This window comes from Salmo salar, chromosome ssa27 (genome assembly GCF_905237065.1).
Source record: "Salmo salar chromosome ssa27, Ssal_v3.1, whole genome shotgun sequence".
Classification (NCBI taxonomy): domain Eukaryota; kingdom Metazoa; phylum Chordata; class Actinopteri; order Salmoniformes; family Salmonidae; genus Salmo; species Salmo salar.
In genome coordinates this window covers 10,737,676-10,753,728 of record NC_059468.1, presented here as the reverse complement: position 1 = coordinate 10,753,728, position 16,053 = coordinate 10,737,676, and the positions used below count along the sequence as shown (strand labels likewise).

At 41.5% G+C, this 16,053-nt stretch overlaps 1 protein-coding gene across 1 annotated transcript; it reads left to right on the top strand.

Moving 5' to 3' along the window:
• The first annotated feature begins 5,472 nt into the window (after positions 1-5,472).
• On the top strand, positions 5,473-13,532 carry slc39a7 (solute carrier family 39 member 7). Its single transcript, XM_014177311.2, has 8 exons — positions 5,473-5,673; positions 6,343-6,779; positions 7,570-7,738; positions 8,000-8,077; positions 8,260-8,382; positions 9,387-9,503; positions 11,038-11,234; positions 11,480-13,532. Exons 2-8 carry the CDS (start codon positions 6,348-6,350, stop codon positions 11,732-11,734), a joined length of 1,371 nt encoding a protein of 456 aa, XP_014032786.1. The 5' UTR covers positions 5,473-5,673; positions 6,343-6,347; the 3' UTR covers positions 11,735-13,532.
• The last annotated feature ends 2,521 nt before the right edge of the window (positions 13,533-16,053 follow it).

Sequence of the window (16,053 nt, the reverse complement as noted above, 5' to 3'; positions counted from 1 at the left end):
ATGCACTATTGTAAAGTGGTTGTTCCACTGGATATCATAAGGTGAATGCACCAATTTGTAAGTCGCTCTGGATAAGAGCGTCTGCTAAATGACTTAAATGTAATGTAAATGTAAATGTAGTTTCCTTTCCTCTCTGGCAACTGTGTTAGGAAGGACGCCTGTATCTTTGTAGTGACTGGGTGTATTAATACACCATCCAAAGTGTAATTAATAACTTCAACATGCTCAAAGGGACATTCAATGTTTGCTTTTTTTTACCCATCTACCAATAGATGCACTTCTTTGCGAGGCATTGGAAAATCTCCAAGGTCTTTGAGGCTGAATCTGTGTTTGAAAGTCACTGCTCGACTGAGGAACCTTACTGATAATTTTATGTGTGGGGTACAGAGATGAGGCAGTCATTCAAAAATCATGTTAAACACTATTATTGCACACAGAGTGAGTCCATGCAACTTATTGTGTGATTTGTTAAGCACATTTTTACTCCTGAACTTATATAGGCTTGCCGTAACAAAGGGGTAGAATACTTATTGACTCAAGACATTTCAGCTTTTCATTCTTAATTAATTATTTTAAAAAAATCTTAAAACATAATTCCACTTTGACATTATGGGGTATTGTGTGTAGGCCAGTGACAAAAAATATAAATTTAAGACATTTTTAATTCAGGCTGTAAGTAGGGGTGTGAATACTTTCTGAAGGCATTGTATTTGAGTAAAAAGTACATATTTTCTTTGGGAATGTAGTGGAGTAAAAGTAAAAGTTGTCAAAAAATTATTAATAGTAAAGTAAAGTACAGATACCCTCAAAAATACTTAAGTAGTACTTCAAAGTATTTTACTTTGTTACTTTACACCCCTGCATCCATGAAGTTATACAAAATATTTATTCAAGAGGGAGACTCTCGCAGAGACTCTCCTAAACTTGGTTGGAATGCACACTATTATTTTAAGATTTCTTCTTCATCCCAGGCTCTCGTGAGGACCGCCACAGGAAAGGAAGACCCAGAGTTACCTCTGCTGCAGAGGATAAATTCATTTCAGTTAACAGCACCTCAGATTACAGCCCAAATAAATGCTTCACAGAGTTCAAGTAACAACAACAACTATTCAGAGGAGACTGTGTGAATGAGGCCTTCATGGTCGAATTGCTGCAAAGAAACCACTACTAAAGGACACCAGTAAGAAGAAAAGACTTGCTTGGCCCAAGAAACACGAGCAATGGACATTAGACCGGTGGAAATCTGTCCAAATTTGCGATTTTTGTTTCCAACTGCCGTGTCTTTGTGAGATGCAGAGTAGGTGAATGGATGATCTCCACATGTGTGGTTCCCACTGTGAAGCATGGAGGTGGAGGTGTGATGGTGTGGGGGTGCTTTGCTGGTGACACTGTCAGTGTTTTTATTTAGAATTCAAGGCACACTTAACCAGCATGGCTACCACCGCATTATGCAGCAAATACGCCATCACATCTGGTTTGCACTTAGTGGGACTATCATTTGTTTTTCAACAGGACAATGACCCAAAACACACCTCCAGGCTGTGTAAGGGCTATTTGACAAAGGAGAATGATGGAATGCTGCATCAGATGACCTGGCCTCCACAATCACCCGACCTCAACCCAATTGAGATGGTTTGGGATGAGTTGGACTGCAGAGTGAAGGAAAAGCAGCCAACAGGTGCTCAGCATATGTGGGAACTCCTTCAAGACTGTTGGAAAAGCATTCCACATGAAGCTGGTTGAGAGAATTCCAAGAGTGTGCAAATTTGTCATCAAGGCAAAGGCTGGCTACTTTGAAGAATCTAAAATCTAAAATCTATTTTGATTTGTTTAACACTTTTTTGGTTACTGCATGATTCCATATGTGTTATTTCATAGTTTTGATCTTGTCACTATTATTCTACAATGTACAAAAACATTTAAATAAAGATTTAAATAACATTTAAATAAAAACCTTGAATGAGTAGGTGTGTCCAAACTTTTGACTGGTACTGTATATATATTTTTTTAAATCCCACCACTTGAATATTAATTCCCCTATTAACAGCTATTAAAACTGAAGAGATTACCATACAAATCATGTATTAAATTAGTATATTAGACTAGTGTTTGTGAGTAATTGCGTTGACCTTTAAGATGTGAAGGTAGAATTTTAGGTGCATGATTCTGTCAAGTTTTGAAAACGAGTTACAAAAAAAAAAAGAAATAACGCCAGCTAGTTTTTCCTGCTTTGTTAAAATAAATTAACATTGCTTCCTACAGGTTATTCATAAGAAATAGAAAAGCAATGTGATCTGCTGTCACTAGCACAAACCCTGCATCGTTTGTGTAATGTCTTAAAACGTATAAAGGTTTTACATACTGTGTAAATATGTTTTTAGGGTTGAATTTTCATAAAATCCCACCACTTATGCTGTGTGTTGTATGTTGCTTTAAACGTTGGACACACTTTTGTATCGTTCCCACCATTGAAAAGCAATTTGTGGGGTCCAAATTAGAAAAGAAAAACGTTTCGGTGAAATGACTGAAAAGCTTCATTTTCAAGACAGTCAAATCTAGTCAAATGGGTGACAAAACTGTGAGAAAGTGAAAAGAGCGGTGCATATGATTATGAGCAAGGGCAGGACTGGGCAGGCCGCAGACAGACAGAGAAAATAACATTTACCTTGAACTCCGGCTGCTCTGTCTCTAGGGCGGTGTCAACAATTGTGCAAGGGTCTGACAGGGTCAGGGGGAGGGAGGAACCAGGGACAGAGGCTGCCCTGGGGTCGTGGGGGCTACCCGGGGGGAGTGGGGGGAGTATTGGCAGATTTAGGAGACAGATGCTCAATATGCAGATGTCTAATCGAATTGTGGGATGTTAAATTGGTACCACTGATTTGCATCAATACAATAGGGCTCCCATCCCGCCTTGGGTTTAGGGGTCAACCGAGTTCCCTTGCATGGAATAAGCAGCATCTGAAAAGGTGTGAACTTCATAAAGCAAGCAGAATGCTGCTTGGTGGGAATGCACATAATTACAAATATATGGGATATACTTCCTATAAATGCAATATCTGTTGCTCTTATTTTAAATGTATCTCTATTCCTATAGGCTTGTGTTATATCAGATTAAGGGATATTGTATCCAGTGGTTAAAGGCCCAGTGCAGTCAAAACTATATTTTTCTGTGTTTTATATATATATATATATCCACACTATGAGGTTGGAATAATACTGTGTAATTGTGAAAATTATGATAATGGCCTTTTAGTGTTAAAGCTGTTTGAAAAGACCACCTGAAATGTCAGCCTGTTTTGGTGGGATAGAGTTTTGGCCTGTCTCGTGACATCACCAGGCATAAATGAGTAAATTAGACCAATAAGAAAAAGAGTTCCAAACCTCTCTGCCAAAAGTTGTACGTTTTCCCCACCCCACTCAGACCATTCCCAGACAGTCCTATCTAAATTCTTTCTTGAGAAATTGCTCTTTGCTAAGAAGCTATTTTTGTTTCTTTTTGGCCATTTTAATTGAAAACAATCACAGTAAGGTACTCAGAAATCATTTGATATTGAGATTTTTTTTTAAATCTGTCTGCATTTGACTTTTAAATTGAACTGGAGCTGGGCTATTCCACCAATTCGGTGCCCTTTGAGAAGTGTAACTTGATGAAAAAAACTTTGGATTTCACACATTTTTGTAATTCTGTCATAGAGAGCACGTGTTCAACTGATAAAAAAAATCATGTTTTCCCATTTAAAAAAAATGCTGATCATAACATGGTTGACGATTTCATCTTAAATCAGCCACAAATCCCCTTTTGATTGGGGGAATGGAAGCTTGTTGTGTGCAACAGGGAGTAGCAATTGAATGCAAGCTTCACAATGTTTTTTAAAAATTGTTAGAATATTTCTAGTCTGTCTATCTATGGGTAACAGGGTTGACATGTCATGCTCAACCAGCTCAGTTTTCCACCACAAAACACCAAAAACAGTAGAACCAGCTCACCTGTTTTTACACCATGATTTGACTATTAGATGTTCAATGTTTCTTTTGAAAAATATTTTAAAAGGAACAGTTTCACCTAAAAAGAGAGTTCAGCTCACGTAACAGGATTGACCTTAAAATGAGGGACAGATGTAAATGAATCACTAATTACACTAAATGACTTTGTCAAAGCAACAAAATAACTAGAGCTTTTCAATGATGGTGAGAACTTGGACAAATGTGTGGTTTAAGTGACAGAGGGTGCACGGAGGGACATGTCAAAATGCTGGATTTTGGCACTTTAGCGTGTCTTTATTCATATAGAAAATGTGATTTATTTAATTCTCCATGTGGTCTATATTAAAGGGCACTTCATTTAATATAACAGGCTCTTTTAAAATGCAATATTGGTGCACAATTTCTACTTGAAATATCAAAGGGACGCAAAAGGCACTATTGTCAATAGGAGATCCAGGCAGAGCTGAGCTCTCGCACCTTTGAAAAATAGGATAAAAGTATGACAAACTAAGATTAGGGTTAGGTTTGAACATAAGGCTGGGCTAAGGTTAGGGTTATTGCTAGGGTTTGGGTTGAGCCAGGGTGTGGACCGCAGGAGGTTGGTGGCACCTTAATTGGAGAGAACGGGCTCGTGGTAATGGCTGGAGCGGCATTGGTGGAATGGTATCAAATACAGCCAACGCATGGTTTCCATTCCATTTGCGCCGTTCTGTTATTATGAGCTGTTCTCCCCTCATCAGCCACCTGTGGTATGGACATGAAGCCATGGTTAGGGTTATGGCTGGTGTCAGGGTTGAGCCAAGGTATGGACATGGGACAAGAGGAAAGTGTGCAGAGACATGGCAGATGAATGTAAGCATGGCTCAACTGTAATCCTAATCCTTTTTTTTCTCGGTCCCTGAATAGAATGATACAGTATTTCCATTCCATCTCAATACAAGTTTTGTTCATTGGAATTCCATTGCTTTTCATAGGGAAACTTCAACATCAAATGCGGTATTCCTGTCCTGATATTGTGAAATATTCCCATTTCTAATAGTACTTGTGTAGAAAGGTAGCCTAGAATGCTTCATTTAATTAGGCGTACATTTTTTCCAGTCTTTATGTGGAATCTCAGAGAGCAATACATGTAAACTGTAATACAACACTCTCAGTTGAAAGTAAACCTCCCCTAAATAAGATAATTACATTATTGGTCGTTGTCTTTTCCAAAGTAAACTTTGCAATAATTTCCCTGAAAATAGTAGCCCGAGAGATACAGAAGAGGAAGCGAGAGATCCCACCCCTAATTTTTTCAGGTTCATACACAGTCAATCAACGAAGCAGAACAGAACCAACTGCTTAATGCACTGGTGCCTATGGAAGAGCTACTCCCTTAAGCAGACCAGTACTTCAATGGTATACGGCCTAAGTGGGACGCCTTCATTCATCCACTATATTTGAGTCCGCATCCTGCTTTTATGCAGGATGAGATTCAAAAACATAAGTATCGCGATATTATGACACGTACTCTTTATTTACGCCAGCGAATGAAATCACGCGAGGTTTCTATAAATTTGACTAAATGCCACGTCTGAGAACGAATAGACACTTTTGAGATCTTCTGTTGGGAATAACTTATTTGAGAAACCGTTATCACTGACCCGCAACATTGCAGACTGTCTATCCGTGCATAATTACAGCAGACAGGTGAGTTTAGGGCAATTCGTTTATACTGCAACATTGTTGTCATCACCGCTAACAACTCCAATTACCTATCTAGGTAACGTTACCCATTGTTTGCTATTGTACTTTGCTAGTTAAGTATCCCGCCAACTGATTTTGCATGCAAATCTAAACTGCGACATCTGCATTCGTTTAATCGCATTCATAGGCAGCTATTGTTGATGTGGCTAACTTAGCTGTTAGCCAAACAGTTAGTGGCTAACTTGCTAGGCGTTAGGTACAACAACAATTAACATGCAGTATGTTTCAAGCCATCACTTTAATCACACGGCCTAGCTAAGTTAGTTACTCAGCTAGGCTACTAACCCCATTTGGGACACTACCCCTCTTCCTTAGTGTTTGACTCCTCATACCCCCCCTTGAAAAGTGTACGCCTATTGCCTTAGCAGAGGGCCATCATGGAAATGCTGTTAGGTATAGCAGATGGGATGTCAATGGAATGTTGATAATGTTAATTGTCTAACTAGCTAGTTAGCCTAATTTTTTTCTCTTCTCCACAACTAGCTAGCTAAAGCCATCCACTGTAACTACCCACAATATAAAAACAACAAGATATTGTTATATGAAGCTAGTATTGCTGTACTATAGCAGCCTGTTGTAACCATAGATTTTCCCTTTGTGTGTCTGTCCCAGGTGAGATGATGGCCCATGGACGTCTGCTAGCGCTAACACTGTTCACAGGAGCGGTGCTGTTGCTAGCCGCCCAGCTAACTGTTGCTCACAGTCACTCTCATGACCATGGGCATGCACATTCGCATGGGGGTGGCGGTTGCCATGGTCATTCCCATGGCGGTCAGAAGCTGCACCAGGGGGCGAGCAAGTGGAGTGCTGAGGCCAACCTGCCTCCAGCAGAGGAGTCGCACCACGGACACGCACATGACCACGGACACGCACATGATCATGCACATGACCACGGACACGCACATGACCACGGACATGACCACGGACACGCACATGACCACGGACATGACCACAAGGAGGAGAGTGGACACGGGCACACCCAAGGAGGGGAGAGGGTGAAGAGGCAGGCGGAGGGAGAGAAGAGGGACATAGTGGAGCTCTGGATGCAGGTATTGTCAGTGGAGACCTTGGAGCAAGACGTGACTGTTGTTCTGGATATTTTATCCATTATTTTTGTCCAGAACCTGTGCAACATTTAGATGTCTGTTAGTGGTCATAGCCTACCTTCAATCAAATCATATGCAAAATGTAATATCTTTGTCTGTCGGTATCCCTCCTGTTCGTTCCTGACTTTTCCTGTGCAAACATAGGCTACCTACCTCTCCAGATTCAACGGATCACTACTGTAGGTACAAAAGCAAACAGAATTACTGCTTTCACTTTTCAACAGACATTTCCCTTTTGCCAGTGAGTCTGTTGCTAAGTGATGTAGAGTTCTATTGACTAGTTTGGCTTTGACAACTGGACTAGACAACCTCACAGCAGTGTACTGCCAATAACTTTCTGTTGGTTTTGACTGCAGAGCGAAATGTCTCTTATGAAGTTTACATTTTTATTTGCTATGTTCAACAGGATTAGGTTTGTTAGACACTGTTTTAACATTTAAATGTGCTGGTCAGTACAACTCATGAGGTCAACTATTTAGGTACTGTCAATTGAATTGGACGGAAACTGGAATGTATATATTTGGCATTCAATTATTGAAAGGCTTGGAATCCAAGCACTTTTGTAGACAGGAAATGGCTTTTCTTTATTTGATGAAGTTCATTAGATTGGTTTGAGACCCTTGGAACTCAGCACAGCCATCCTTATCAAGTGTGAGATTATTTTACCACACACAAGCACACTATTAAAGTGGCCCCTTATGACCTGCTATCTATGTTTCTCTCTTATCGTTAGGCCATCGGTGCCACTCTGCTGATCAGTGCTGCGCCCTTCCTCATCCTCTTCCTGATCCCGGTCCAGTCCAATACAGACCAGCACCAGAACCTCTTGAAGGTGCTGCTGAGCTTCGCCTCTGGTGGGCTGCTGGGAGACGCCTTCCTGCACCTCATCCCTCACGCCCTGGGTTAGTGAATGTATACCAAGTATTGTCACGGTAGATTTCTTAAGTGAAAATAATTGATTGCCTATCTATTCTATTCAATATGTTTAGGTATGATTCTGGGATTTCATCTTTACGCAATAATCAGTGAAGCAAATTTAAGCTCTAAGATGAGCAAAAACATTTTTTGTTATTGGTTTATAGTTAAAAGGATGTAGTCATGCCAGTCTGTTTCTTTGTCTGTCTTTCTTTCATGTTCATTCTCTCTCTTGCTTGTTTTCACAGAGCCTCACTCTCACCATGGAGACGAGGGACAAGGCCACTCTAACAGTGAAGAATCACAGTATCATGGCCACTCACATGGTACAGCTCTGTCGTGATCTCTAGATTTACCATCACCATATTATCCAGCTTATCCATTACATACCAGTATTTAGCATGCTTCAGAATGACACTGACTCACTCTCTTCTACTCTTTATTTTTGAGTCTGGCCCCATTTTGGCAAACGGCATGTCCCTGACGGTGTTCCTTATCACGCCTGTAGGTGCCGCCCATGGTCACATGATGTCAGTAGGGCTGTGGGTTCTCGGTGGAATCGTGGCCTTCCTGGTGGTGGAGAAATTTGTTCGCCTCCTGAAGGGTGGACACGGACACTCCCACTCTCAGGGTAGGTAGTACACTTTGATTTGAGTTTGTAGCGTGGGGGAAAAACTGAACAACAATTTTGCTATTTCAAGGCTACATCCATTCAATATGAGCTTTCTTTACCATAACTCACATGCCTTGAAATGATCCCTCTGTATGCAATGCATTTTTTTTGCCTATTGCCCACTTCGGCCTTTGTCTATATCTATGTAATGCATGTCAATTGTTATGGAATAGGTTCGGTAGTTACGTTTACATTTGAGTCATTTAGCAGACTCTTATCCATAGAGACTTACAGGAGCAATAAGGGTTTAAGTGCCTTGCTTAAGGGCACATCTACACATTTTTCACCTCGCCGGCTCGGGGATTGGAACCAGCGACCTTTTTGTTACTGGTCCAACGCTCTTAACCAAGGCTCCAAGTTTAGGATTTAGGAGCATAATTCCACTACACTACCGCACTCCACCCCCGGGGGGCAGCAGCTGGTTGGTTAGGTGCTCTGCCAAGAAGTCTTGTGAAGCCTTGATAAGAAGGATCTGCAGTCAGTGAATTTTTTTGTTATCTTTACTTTTGGTTCAGGCCTTTTTGTACTTTTTGTTTTTGTATATATTTATTTTGTCACCATGAACTAATGATAATCCGATTGGGCTGGCCGACTCAGGTGTCAGGACGGAGCTGGCCCTGAAAACAGGTAAAGTGTCTGTCTCCTGGGCACATGCGTATAACATGGTCCTCATACTCTATCCTCTCACATAAATTTGCACATTAAATCAGGTTGCAGACCATTTAGCTAGGCCTAGGACCCCTAGACCTAGTGAATGCAGCCAAATCATTAGGCTAGCGAGTTGGTTTCGTAACTCGACCTCTGGGTCCATTTTGAAATCTGGCCATTGATGAGATTTTCATCTAGCCGAGAGCTGCTGTATGGTTGGGTGATTTGATGCTACTCATCTACTTTTGGAATGAGGCAGGGTCAGTAAACCAAAGAGTTATGCACAACGTTTTTATTTTCTTTCCTATTTTCAGCTGCTCCTAAGGCAAAGGAGAGTGACGGGGAGAAAAAAAAGAAGAATGAGGGTGAGAAAGATTTAAAAGAGAACAAAGATGAGAAGACTCCAAAAGAAGTGGAGGAGAAAACTACAGGTAAGATAGTTGAATAATTGCCACTTAAGTTCTTAGTGGGCAGTTTGCCTTCACTGAAATGGCTCTTTTAAAATCTCAAAACCACTTTTGCTCCATGAGAATATTTACTTTATGACAACATTTCAGTTACCAGCGTCCCATCAAGCCAGTTTCTCTGTATGTAACTATTGCAATGTTGTGGTTATTGTCCACTCTCCCTTCACAATATTAAGCAGGGCAAACTCATTTTGTTTATTTCTGGTACATCAAATTAAATCGATCACAGCATGTTTTTGGACTCATTCAGACGTTTTTAACATGATTAAGTGCAATACCTTTGCAAATATGTACAAAGGTCAATTTATATTCCTGAAACTTCAATTGAAAATGATGCTGTCGCGGCTTCCTGTTGACAAGACATTTGATAAATATCCCAATGTCAAAACGCAGTTCATGTGTCCAAATCAATAAATAATATGCTTCAACAGTTCCTGATATATTGAAAACAATTTAAATAAAACATCCTAAAAAAAGAACATGTGCAAGAATAGTAATCGGATTATTTTTTTATTTTTTTTACGAGCACCTTATAAACTGCACACATCTGAGAATTTTTACATCACTGGTTAGAAGAGAATTTGTTGAGTCATCTAAATTCTAGAATGCCGGATCGAGATTCTGGGAGGCTGCTGAAATGGGGCAGAAACAAATAATTTGCTTTAACTTCAACGAATCAAGACCTTGCATAGGATATCAATAGTGGTGAGCAATTAACTGAAATGACAATTATTTTTTCATTATTATACATTTTTTATCCCCTTTTTCTCCACAATTTTTGATGTTGTCTCATTGCTGCAACTCCCCAATGGCCTCGAGAGAGGCGAAGGTGGAATCATACGTCCTCTGAAACATGACCTGCCAAACCGCGCTTCTTAACACCTGCCAGCTTAACCCGGAAGCCAGCCACACCAATGAGTCGGAGGAAACACTGGCGACCGGGGTCAGCCTTGCAGGCACCCGGCCCACCAAAAGGAGTCGCTAGAGCGCGATGAGCTAAGTAAAGCCCCACTGGCCAAACTCTCCTCTAACCCGGAATTGTGCGCTGGCCTACGGGACTCCCAGCCACGTCTGGTTGTGGCACAGCCCGGGAATTAACCCGGGTCTGTAGTAACGCCTCTAGCACTGATGCGGTACCTTAGAACACTGCTCCACTCGAGAGGCCCTGCCATCAACCTTTATATAGAGCGCCCCAAATTGTCTGCCATTTGAGCTTAAAAATCCTGCGATGGACAGGCACGTGTAACAAAATCAACGGTACCAAATATATGAATATTTTTTTAAAGCAATCGATTTAATGCATTCGTGATGACTGAACTTTTATACAACAGTAAATGTAGCACACTCAGACATTTTTACAACAATTACATGTATTTATTTGTACTTCAACCATGGAGAGTTAACAAATGCTCCTAAGCACAATTTAACCAGGTGCTCTAGACTAGAGTCCATAGGGTCTGAGCAGCAGGCTGAATGTTTGCCGTCCCTATCAATATAGATATCAAGGTGTCTGGCTACCTGAACCTGGCTGCTGACTTCACACACAATTTCACTGACGGGCTGGCCATTGGGGCATCGTTCCTGGTGGGCCCAGCAGTAGGCACAGTCACCACTCTCACCATCCTGCTGCATGAGGTGCCCCACGAGATTGGCGACTTTGCCATCCTGGTCCAGTCTGGCTGCACCAAGAAGAAGGTAATGCACAAGCTTCAGCTTTTCATAATGATTGATGTTACACATACTGATGTCAGACAGGAAACGGAAATGTTCTTGACTATGTACTGAAACATGCTCGGTACAACATCTGTCATGACGACAACACAAAGCCTATTGACACATGGTGGCAGCAGTAGGATTCGTGTCTTTTCTGTTCCAACAGCCTGTATGAGAAAGTCTCTGTAGGTAGAAATGTCCATTGACAACTTCCTCTTTCCCATCAGGCTATGTGTCTACAGCTGCTGACAGCCTTGGGGGCTCTTGCCGGCACAGCCTGCTCCCTATTGGCTGAGGGGGTGGGCGCGGCCGCCACAGCCTGGATCCTACCATTCACTGCGGGTGGCTTTGTGTACATTGCCACGGTGACGGTTCTGCCTGAGCTGCTGGTTGGCCGCTCCAGTCTGGGCCAATCAGTGATGGAGATCCTAGCGATGCTGGTTGGAATTTACATGATGGTGCTAATCGCAGAGTATGAGTGAGACAGTGAGTCATCAAAAATAAAGGGAGGTAGAGGGAGGGAGGGATTTAGAGGAGGAGCAGAAACCGAATGAGAAAGATGGATTTATACGATTGGAGGGAAAGATACTGATGGAGTTTAAAGGAGAGGGTGAGAAGATAAGTGACAGACAGGGCTTTCACAGGACTGGACTAGGTTCCAAAGGGGACTTGAATGGGGAGTAGCTTTTCAACACAAACCATCTGTAGGATGATGAGCAATAAGATTTGAACTGTACAAAGTCCTCATCAGCATGTCTAAGTCAGATAGGTCATCAAACCGAGACTTAGGCAAGCTACGCAGATGACTTGGGAGTTGTAATTCATCGTCCATTTATAATTGCAGAGTTTATTCCCTTTTGGTCATAAAAAGGCTAACCAAAACAATGTCCATTTAAGTTGCCGTGAACTATAGTTAAAACTAAAATCAAGAATTGCAATCACACCAATATGTTTAATGCTTACTTTTGCCTTTAATTGTACTTGCAGAGAGCACAGATTGAACTAGACAGTTAAGTGGTTAGGGCATATTCCTGGCTTTAAATTAAGGGTTTATTTGGATCGGAGTATGTTAGTCTACAACTGGAACATTCCAATGAAATGAAAAGGGAATAATATTGTAATGTATAGTCCATAAACCAGGTCCCCAAATAGCAGCCATCTTAGATACTTGACATATGAGGCCAAGAGGCTCCTGAAATGTCATCAGCTTCCCGGAATGTGACTTATTGGGAAACATGAATAAGCTGCTTTAGATGTCTACAGCACACAGCAGTTACTGACCACGCTACTTGTTTGTAACTGTTTTCCTTACTGTTGGATGCTTTCAAGTTGCATGTAAATCATGAGTTGTACCAGTATGTGACAATGTATATTAATTGAATTATTAATCAACGGTAAGTGGTGTAAGCTCTGCTTAGAGGACCATTGGAGTATGATTTGCTTTAAAGTAGTGAATAAATTGCTTTAAAATGTGCCCTTCACGTGAATTACATTCATAATGTGGAAGTACAGTAAATTAATGTATTTGGGGTGGACTAGCCATTTGGAAACTGAACCGATTATCCAGAGTGACAGGAATTGGGGAAATATTTCTTCCACCCTAATTCATCTTAATGTGTCTGGAAGGAATGTTTGACCTACCTTTTGAACAACTGAATGATGAGCCCTCTTCCACTTTTGTTTAGTGTTAATAAGCCGCGGCAAAGGTTTTGTTGAATTGTAACATTTATTCATTTTTATTCACGTGTACTATTTTTTTTCCTTTTTTTTCCCGAATGGGTGTCTGCTCTCCCTCCACTCTTGAATAATACAGTAGGCCTTATGTGTCATAAAGACAATCAATGCTGTAGCTGTTGTGGTTAGAAAGAGCTCCCTCACTCTGAACCATTCTGTATGTATACGACTGCATCTCTGGGCTGATTCCAAACCAACCCCATGCTGTTACCCCCATTACCTTGACTTTTGTTATGCATCTGAAATGGTTTGTATTGTCAATATTGTTTAGTAAGCTGCTTTACCTAGGCATCTGTGATGATGCCTAGGTAAAGTAGGTTGTTTCCTTCCAATGTATTCCTTTACATCGACAGTCTTATCAGATGCTTTAAGTTGTCAACATTGGCCTATAGTTGGGTGCAATGGCTTGATTTGGAAATCAGCTTTTAATCAGAGGGACCAAGTAAAGGACTAATGTTAGTGGTGGGTGGGAGATTAAGTGAGTATGGTGGAATTTTTGTTACTTTGTTTTCTTGACTTTTCATTAAACAATTTAAAATTCCCTTACAATGTTTACACTATTTTACTGGGTCCCTGTTTCTCATTAGATTACATGAAAAATACAAGCAATCCAATACTTGATCAGTTTATAATCCAACCTAGGCTAGATATTGGTGGGGAAACGAACAACCGATCACAAACATAAGACGCAGGATAAGTGTGGCCGTATTCTTATATGTAATATACATACACTAAGTGTACAAAACAGCAGGAACATCATCCTAATATTGAATTGCACCCCCTTTTTACCTCAGAACCACCTCAATTCTACAAGGTGTCGGAAGCGTTCTACAGGGATCCTGGCCCATGTTGACTCCAACGATTCCTACATTCGTGTCAAGTTGGCTGGATGTCCTTTGGGTGGTGGACAGTTCTTGATACACATGGAAAACTGTTGAGTGTGAGAACCCCATCAGCGTTGCAGTTCTTGACACACTCAAACCAGTGCACCTGGCATCTAATACAATACCCCATTCAAAGATACTTAACTTTTGTCTTACCCATTCACCCTCTGAATGGCACATACAATTCATGGCTTAAAAAGCCTTCTTTAACCTGTCTTCTCCCCTTCATCTACACCGATTGAAGTGGATTTAACAAGTGACAACAATAAGGGAGCATAGCTTTCACCTGGATTCACCTGGCCAGTCATGTCATGGAAAGAGGTGTTCCTAATGTTTTGTGCACTGTATGTAACTGCTTTGCTTGAAATATCATAGTAAAACTTTTCCGTTACCACAAAAATACTTTTAAAGAATTAAAGCAAGCCCCGCATCTTTACTTGTAAAGTCACCCTCTAGTTTGATCTTGATGCCATGTCTTATTTTGAGGTGCTTTGACTGTCACGTGACGTCTATGCGAATATTGTTCAAATTCGCTAGCTAGCAACTGTAACGATGTGTTTGAGATAAGTGCTCATTGTGCAAATGTATGTTTTCAATAAACATTGGAGACGAAATATAGTTACATGTCAACAATCTAAGCCAACCCCGTCTGTTTTGTTGCTAATCAGCCAACCTGTCTATTGGAGAAGCCGTTGGTGCCCAGAGCCATATACACTGAACAGAAATATAAACGCAAAACGTAAAGTGTTGGTCCCATGTTTCACGAGCTGAAATAAAAGATCCCAGAAATGTTACAAACTCGCAAAAATATTTCTCTAAAATGTTGTGCATAAATTTGTATACATCCCTGTTAGTGACCATTTCTCCTTTGCCAAGATAATCCATCCACATGACAGGTGTGGCATATCAAGACGCTGTTTAAACAGCATGATCATTACACAGGTGCACCTTGTGCCACTCTAAAATGTGCAGTTTTGTCACACAACACAATGTTTCAAGTTTTGAGGGAGTGTGCAATTAGCATACCGACTGCAGGAATGTCTACCAGAGCTGTTGCCAGAGAATTGAATGTTAATTTCTCTGCCATAAACTGCTTCCAACGTCTTTTTAGAGAATTTGGAAGTAAGTCCAACCGCAGACCATGTATAACCACACCAGCCCAGGACCTCCACATCCGGCTTCTTCACCTGTGGGATCGTCTGAGACTAGCCACCCGGACAGCTGATGAGACTGTGGGTTTGCACAACCAAAGAATTTCTGTACAAACTGTCAGAAACTGTCTCGGGGAAGTTCATCTGCATGCTCATCTTCCTCACAAGAGTCTTGACCTGACTGCAGATCGACATCGTAACCGACTTCAGTGGGCAAATGCTCACCTTCGATGGCCACTGGTGTAACAGTGTAGGTTCCGTCCCTCTCTTCGCCCCAACCCGGGCTCGAACCAGGGACCCTTGCACACATCAACAACTGACACCCCACGAAGCATCGTTACCCATCGCGCCACAAAAGCCGAAGGGGAAACCCTACTTCAAATCTCAGAGCGAGTGACGTCACTGATTGAAACGCTATTAGCGCGCACCACCGCTAACTAACTAGCCATTTCACATCGGTTACACTGGCACGCTTGAGAAATGTGCTCTTCACAGATTAATCCCGGTTTCAACGGTGTATGTTGTCTTGTGGGCGAGCGGTTTGCTGAACAGAGTGCCCCATGGTGGCGGTGGGGTTATGGTATAGCCAGGCATAAGCTACGGACAATGAACACAATTGCATTTTATCGATGGCAATTTGAATGCACAGAGATATCATGACGTGATCCTGAGGCCCATTGTCATGCCATTCATCTGCCGCCATCACCTCATGTTTCAGCATGATAATGCACAGCCCCATGTCGCAAGATTCTGTACACAATTCCTGGAAGCTGAAAATGTCCCAGTTCTTCCATGGCCTGCATACACACCAGTCACCAATTGAGCAACCATTGAGCATGTTTGGGATGCTCTGGATTGACGTTTACGACAGCATGATCCAGTTCCCGCAACTTCACACAGCCATTGAAGAGGAGTGGGACAACATTCCAAAGGCCACAATCAAAAGCCTGATCAACTCTATGTGAAGTAGATGTCTTACACTGCATGAGGCAATGGTGATCACACCAGATAGATTAGGGACTAATGAATTTA

Coding starts and splice junctions, on each gene's coding strand:
- slc39a7 (XM_014177311.2), top strand. CDS start 6,348: ATGATGGCCCATGGACGTCTGCTAGCGCTAACACTGTTCACAGGAGCG. Junction 6,780..7,569: donor TAGTGGAGCTCTGGATGCAG/GTATTGTCAGTG, acceptor TCTTATCGTTAG/GCCATCGGTGCCACTCTGCT. Junction 7,739..7,999: donor CCTCATCCCTCACGCCCTGG/GTTAGTGAATGT, acceptor TTGTTTTCACAG/AGCCTCACTCTCACCATGGA.